General features: G+C 35.7%; 1 protein-coding gene across 2 annotated transcripts; it reads left to right on the top strand.

The window, feature by feature from the left end:
- The first annotated feature begins 368 nt into the window (after positions 1-368).
- Positions 369-7,097, top strand: LOC120087105 (cytochrome b5 domain-containing protein RLF). Of its 2 annotated transcripts, none has more exons than XM_039043986.1 (6): positions 369-526; positions 4,416-4,515; positions 4,668-5,052; positions 5,792-5,926; positions 6,390-6,440; positions 6,834-7,097. In XM_039043986.1, exons 2-6 carry the CDS (start codon positions 4,483-4,485, stop codon positions 6,908-6,910), a joined length of 681 nt encoding a protein of 226 aa, XP_038899914.1. In that variant the 5' UTR covers positions 369-526; positions 4,416-4,482; the 3' UTR covers positions 6,911-7,097. The 2 variants fall into 2 exon arrangements, with proteins under 2 accessions (XP_038899914.1, XP_038899915.1); XM_039043987.1 differs by having other exon boundaries at positions 379-526; positions 4,419-4,515.
- Positions 7,098-7,318: the final 221 nt, after the last annotated feature.

Raw genomic sequence — 7,318 nt, 5'->3', positions numbered from 1 at the left:
TTAAAAACTAGTAATAAGATTTAATGAAATCTTTTGTAATAAATAAACCAATAAAAATGTACATCATAAAATAATAAAAATTGATATATAATTTTGATAAATTTGTTTACGTTGGGGACTAAATTGTTACAAATTTAAAAATACAATGACTACATTATTACATACTAAAATCTAAGTACTAAATTGTTATAAAATTAAAAGTATAGAGACTAGATCATTACAAACTAAAGTCCAGGTCTAAATTATTATTTTTATAAAAATTTAGGGAGCAAAATTGATTTTTCATTTCTTTAAAGTCCAAAGAATATTAAGTCCCTGATATATTAAAAAAAAAAAAAAAAGAATATTAAGATGAAAAAAGGAAAAGAAAGAAAACCTAACTACGGCAGCCGGTCATCAATTCTGTACGCAACATTCAACCATCCTTAATTCTTTTTTTGCTTTTTATAGACGAGATTGGGGATCTCGGATTCCGGCCAAAAGCTTTTACTGGATCGCCGGCGTTTCCACGGCCGATTCTAATTCAGTAAGTTTCTTGACATTTCTTCTAATGCATTGACATTTACGTTCTCTTCCTAATTTCAAGTTTGAATGTTAGAAATTATGTGGTTTTGCGTTCCCCTTTGCTTTCATTTCCGTTTCTGTTTTGTCAAGCGATTTGGGTAGCTTTACTTTTGATGTTTTTTGTCTCTCTGTTATGTCATGTTTTCGTTCTGAATTCTTTATTCATTCCTCTCGTGTGTTTTAGTTCTAAATCTCAACTAGTGTGAAACCTCTTAGTTCTCTTCTGATGCCGTGATTCCATTTTAGGGGTTTTACCATTTTGCTATTATATACGATCAAACGATAGTACTGGACGATTCGATAAAATTTGATTCAGAAATACGCTTTGAACCAGCCATTAGATGCTTTGTTTCAACTCACGCTGCGCAGTTCTGTATCGAGGAGTTTAACATCATGGTTTAGTTCACGTTAGTTGTGTTTAGGTGATAAATTGGTGCAGTTCACGAATCCAAAAGCTCTACCCCCTTCATTCCTATGATAAATGTTAAAGTGCCGATTTGGTTTTAGGACGGTTGACTTTCGAGAATCTCCATAGTTTACTGCATTTGTTAAGATTATTGCAAAAATGTTGGCCAATCGCGTGAGAAGGGTGCTTCCGTCAACATTATCTGAAATGCAAGGTGCTGTTATAGTTGGGAGACAGATATTGGATCAAGCTCTTGTGGCTAATGAAGCTATAGAGGAGTATAGGCAAAAACTGAAAGAGGGAGTGTTATTTAAGATTGTCTTCGAGAAGGCCTATGATCACGTGGATTGGGATTTCCTGGACAAAGTGATGGAAAAGAAGGACTTCGATTATAAATGGAGAATGTGGATGTGGGGCTGCATAAGAAACGTGACTTTCTCTTTTCTTATAAATGGCAGTCCTAGAGGTAAAGTGGTGGCCACTAAAGGTCTTAGGTAAGGAGACCATTTATCCCCTTTCCTTTTCCTTCTTGTGGTGGATATTATGAGTAGCTTGGTGAGGAAGTGTTTGAAAGATGTATTTTTATCCCTGTTGAGGTGGGGGTGGAAAAAACGATTCTTTCACATCTCCAATTTGCAGTTAACATGCTTTTCTTTTGCTCTAGTAATGAGAACTCATTTTTAACTTTGAATAACATTCTAGCTGTTTTTGAAGAAATCTCGGGTTTGAAGATCAACAATGGGAAGTATAACATCACAGGGATCAATTGTGAGGAGTAGAAGTTTAAGAGATGGTTGGAGTTGGTAGGGTGTGAGATTGGACAGCTTCCCTCTTCCTATCTTGGCATTCGTCTTGAGAGTAATCCCAAGGCGATTGCTCTTCGGGACTCGGTGGTGGATAAAGTTAGGAAGAGATTAGTATCTTGGAAAAAAGGGTATTTTTCTAAGGCTGGAAGACTTACACTAATAAGATCTGTTGTGTCTAGCCTCCTTGTTTATTTCTTCTCCCTTTTCAAAGCCCCTTGTAAGGTGTGTAAGGGTTTGGAGAAGTCAATGCGTGATTTTCTTTGGGAAGGGGTTGAGGAAAGAAAAGGAAAGAATTCACATTTGGTTATGGGAGGTCAGAATTCACATTTGATTAGGTGGGAGGTCACTGAGTAGCCTATTGAAAAAGGAGGTCTTGAGATTGGAAATGTTAGGTTACGGAACAAGGCTTTACTAGCTAAGTGGTTGTGGCGCTTTTTTTTTTTTTTTTCCTTTCTTTTCTTTTCTTGAAACGGAAACAAACTTTTCATTGATATAATGAAGAGAAACAAGTGTTTATATTACAAGGAAACAGAGAGTCATACAACTCAAGAGAACTAAGGATTAGTAGATGGACTAAATTATCTCAACTAGGTTGACACAATCTTAGCACCCTCATCATATCCTATTAAAAAAAAAAAAAAACCACAAAATGGAACATATAAGTCATTAACAAAGCATCACAAAGGCTTTAAATATAAGCAACATAATTAAGTATTAGAAATAAATAAGCAACATAATACGATGGATGCCTCAATATACTCTGCACTTTTTAGAGAAAAAATCTTTAGGATTTTCCTTCAAAATCTTGATCAAATTCACTTTCAAGCCTTCCATCATTTGGGATGATAAAGGGAGGGACTGTTTTTTTTCCACATCTTCCACGAAAAAGTCGGATTCCACTCGCCAAGAGCAAAAATGCTGATTATTGATGCTACAACTTTTGATTTCCATAGTAGAAGATCTTTGAATTTCTAGTGAAAAGAGTTGTTGGAGTTGCGGCTATTTAGATCTGAGGAGGCCGTCAGAGCTAAGGAAGGAGAGAGAGAGAGGAAGAGAGAGAAGGGAGGAGAGAGGAGAGAGTGACTTGTGGCATTTCTATTTCGAGCCCAACTCTTTATGGTGTAAGATTATTGTAGGCAAATACACCTCGTGGTTGTCCAAGCGGTTTAAAGGTTCTCACTGGAACTTATGGAAGGATATCTCAAAAAAGCTCCCGCCTTTTGCAGAGTTTATTCAGTGTGTGGTGGGAGAGGGGAGGGATACTTATTTATGGGAAAATCACTGGGTGGGTGAGAGACCTCTTTGTGCTTTATTTCCTAGGCTCTACCATTGGTTGATTCTTAAAAAGCACGTTGTTGCTGACTTTGTCGTGTGGTTTGGGAATTCACGTTCCTTCTCTTTTGGGTTTTGTTGTAACCAATCCGATAGGGAGGCGAAGGATGTTGCTTCTCTCCTTTCTCTGCTTGAGACTCACTCTTTTAGGCACGGGAGAAGGGATGTGAGGGTTTGGAGACCCAATCCTTTGGAGGGGTTCTCGTGTAAGTCCTTTTTTCAGAATCTTGTGGACCATTCTCCCTTAGATGTCTCAATCTTTTTGATCCTTTGGAGAATTAAGGTCCCCAGGAAAGTGAGGTTCTTCACTTGGCAAATTTTACATGGTCGTGTGAATATGATGGATCGTCTGAGGAAGCGCTCCTTGCTTGCTGGGCGGTTCTATTGCATTCTTTATCGGAAGGTGGAGGAAGATCTGGATGATATTCTTTGGTGTTGTGAGTTCACTAGCTCTGTTTGGGAGGGTTTTTTTTTTTTTTGTCAGGAGTTTGGCTTTTCGATTGCACGTTAGAGGGGAGCTATTGCTATGTTCCTCCTCGATCCACCTTGGGGAAGAAGAGTCGCTTTTTGTGGCTTTTGGAGGTGTGTGCAATTGGGTGGGTGTTGTGGGGGAGCGTAATAATAGGACTTTTTGGGGATGGATAAAGACCCTAGTGAGGTTTGATCTTTGGTTTGTTTTCATGTTTCTTTGTGGGCTTCGGTTTCGAAGACTTTTTGTAATTATCCTATAGGTATCATTTTGCAAAGTTGGACTCCTTTCTTTTAGGAGGTTTCGTTTGTGGCCGGGGTATTTTTGTTGCCCTTGTATTCTTTCATTTTTTCTCAATGAAAGTTGTTATTCTTATCGAAATAAAAAATAGTTTTCTGCATTTGTTCAATCTTCTTACCTTTACTTTCACAAGATAATGACAGTGTTTATATCCTTATAAGAGTAAGATCAATTTACTGAAGTTCTACAATGAGTTTAATGTGAACCATCATGGGATGGCCTAGTGGTAAAAAGGAGACATAGTCTCAACAAATGGCTAAGAAGTCAAGGGTTCAATCCATAGTAGCCACCTACTTAGGAATTAATTTCCTATGAGTTTCTTTGATACCCAAATGTTGTAGGATGAGGCGGGTTGTCTCATGAGATTAGTCAAGGTGCGCGTAAGCTGGCCCGGATACTCACAGATATAAAAAAAACAATGAATTTTAATGTGCTGATTTAGAAATAAGTTCACTAACACTAGTTAAATAAATTGCATTTCACCTTATTATTTGAAAACATATATCAAATTTAAATGACTTCTGATATTGTAATGCAGCAGAACAATTTCTTGAAGTTGTGGGTTGGAGAGAAGTTGCTTGAAATTTGAGAGTAAATAGGCTGCGATGGATTCTGAAGATGACTTCACATTTTGCCAGGCAAGTATAATTTTTATGCTATAAAATTAGGTTTTAAGTTTTCAACTCAATGACGTGCATTCTTCTTTCTATCTTTCACCTTCTACAGTCAGAAAAATGTTTTGTCTCCAACCTAAGTTATATTATGGTTACTGTCACGAATATATTAGTAGGTGGGTTTACCTGAAAGAAATAATAGAGAGGCAAAGGATCTTGCATCAGATATAGGTGATATTACCTTAAGGGATGAATTGGCAAATGGCACCGTTAGTAGGACTCACGTCATTTGGAATGACAAATTGTCGAACAATATCACTTCCAGAAAGCAGGCAACAGTTGGTTCCTTGGATTTCAACGTTATTGATATGTCGTCTTCAAAACAATCAAGTACGTTGTCAACAGAAGAGGTGCCAAAAGATGCTGGAAAGGTTGTGAAGAATTCAGGAAAACAGGGGATTGCTGTGCGTAAGCCTGCAGCTCGAACAAAGGTTCCTTTTGAGAAGGGGTATAGTCAAATGGATTGGCTTAAGCTTACTCGAACCCATCCTGATCTTGCAGGTATTTGTGGAAATGGTACCTTGTTAAACTGCCATGCATTTTGGTATTATGATTTGCTCGAGCATATCTAGCACCTCTTGTATTCTTCTTGTTGATTATGGCAATTTTGTATCTTTTGATTTGGTGAAGAACACTTTTAGTCCAAACCAACAATCCAACCCTTGAATTTAGTTTTTAATAATCTTGCTCCTTTAATTTAAAAATGGTAACAATTTAGTCATTGTACTTTTATATGTAACCTTTTAATCTCTTTTGTGACGAGTTCAGTCAAAATTAAGTGATAATGATGACCTAACCTTTGTAGTTTATAATTTCATTTGGTTTCCAATTTAGAAATCATATTAAACTTTAAAAATAATTTTCACAATAGGGATTAAAATCATTACTAAATTCTAACATACAAGGACTAAATTGTTACATTAAAAAAATTAGGGATTAAATTATTACAAAGTTGAAAGTATAGGGACTAACTTGTTGGAAATTGAAGTACAGAGGGCTTCAAATAGTTTTTAACCTTAAGTTTGTGACCCTGGCACATTGCTTTAAGTTGATGTTCATACAGAGGATCCACTGGCATTTTTGTTGTGCCTACATCAGAATTAATAGGATTGTTGTTATTTTTGTTGCAAAATAGGTCCGTTGTATTGTGTACATGATTACTGGTAGGCTAATGCTATTAATTTACCCCTTGAGAAATAATGCTATTAATTTTGAGCATTTGTTCCTGAGTGTGGATTAGGGTTGAAAGGCCAGTCAAATAAAAGGCTTATCCCTATGAGTGAAGTTAAAGAACATCGGACTGAGGGCTCTATGTGGACCGTTCTGAAAGGTCGTGTGTATAATATATCTCCTTATATGAAGTTTCACCCTGGAGGTATGAGCATTATGCAATTTTTTTTCCATGTTAAAATCGTTTTTAGTGAATTTTAATACATTTGATTGTAGTCGGTGTGCCTGAGAGGTCAGAGATGGTAGAGTAGCATGATTAGTTTGTAATCCATGTTATGGTGTCTCATGTTCATGAGTTACCACTCTTGCATATAACTCCTAATATTTTATGTTTAAGAGGGCAATTGGCTACAACATCATGTTATCCAAGTCTTTGAAGGATGATTACTCTTTTATTCATGACCTAGATAGGTAGCTCCTAGCTTTTAGTTCTACTTATATATTGCTGGTTGATTCTCATATGTATTTCTAGTTATTGTTTGTTATGATTCTTGAAATGCATTTTTAAATGATGGTTTAGAGTTATTAGAATTTAGAGTACATAGAGATTTTCTTGGGTAGACTGTCCGACTCGGAGTTCTTGACCTTTTGACAAACTTCTTTATTAGGTGCTGATATACTCATGAAGGCAGTGGGAAAAGATTGTACATCTTTATTCAGTATCCTTGGAATTTTGTTCAGTTTTTTGTTATAAAGTTTCACTTCTATTTTTATGGAATCAGGGAATGTTCATTCTCAATTTGTTAAAATAATTTATGTCATCTTCAAAATCACTTCAGAATATGCTTTTAATCATACAAAATCAGTTTTAATGACGTGAAAGTTACATTTAAAAGTGAAAAATTAAATATTAAATTAATTTGGAGTGATTAAATGTATTTTGAAGTGAGCTTGAATATGACAAAAGTGACTACAATAATTTCAGAATCATTCCCAAACATGCTCTTACTGCTGCCACCTACACCTGATTATATTTTCCGTGCTACTTCCATCCGTTTATATAATGAATCCTAATTGTGGTCGATAAGTTGGCCTTAAACAACAATCTATAGATAAATATCACGCTTGGGTGAATGCTGAATTTTTGCTGGAGAAGTGTCTAGTTGGCACTTTGGATGATAGCCATTGATAGTTTGTTGACATGTAGCCTTCGACCATGTTTATATGGTGTATTGTATTTGTCAAAAGAATAAATAATTTGGTATCATAATGAGTTTAGAGCTCACAAACCTACTTGAAGGTTTCGATGGAAGATACTATATACCTGGATTTTTATTCTCAATTAAGTTCCAAGATATATTTGTTATTCTTTTTTACTTTTGGTTGCATCATTTTAGGCATATAAAGTGATGAATTTTCTTGATTTTTGTTTCAATTGCTCGATTATTCTCATGAGAACTTGTTAGACGATATTTCAAGGCTCTCACATGATAGAAAATTCGATTATCTTGAGTTAATACAGAGAGGTTTAATCGGACAATGTGTTTATTTATATTGCAACTACTTAACACTTGATTTTATTCAGATATCTGAAAGG

The sequence above is a fragment of the Benincasa hispida genome, chromosome 9 (assembly GCF_009727055.1).
Source record: "Benincasa hispida cultivar B227 chromosome 9, ASM972705v1, whole genome shotgun sequence".
NCBI classification, from domain to species: Eukaryota; Viridiplantae; Streptophyta; class Magnoliopsida; order Cucurbitales; family Cucurbitaceae; genus Benincasa; species Benincasa hispida.
Note: the sequence above shows the minus strand (reverse complement) of the source record. Positions and strands in the feature narration are given on the sequence as shown.

What these genes read in the sequence shown, in the direction of transcription:
- LOC120087105 (XM_039043986.1), top strand. Translation starts at nt 4,483, where the DNA reads ATGGATTCTGAAGATGACTTCACATTTTGCCAG. An exon ending in ATGACTTCACATTTTGCCAG is followed by an intron (nt 4,516 to 4,667) that starts GCAAGTATAATT and finishes ATATATTAGTAG; the next exon opens with GTGGGTTTACCTGAAAGAAA. An exon ending in TATGAAGTTTCACCCTGGAG is followed by an intron (nt 5,927 to 6,389) that starts GTATGAGCATTA and finishes CTTCTTTATTAG; the next exon opens with GTGCTGATATACTCATGAAG.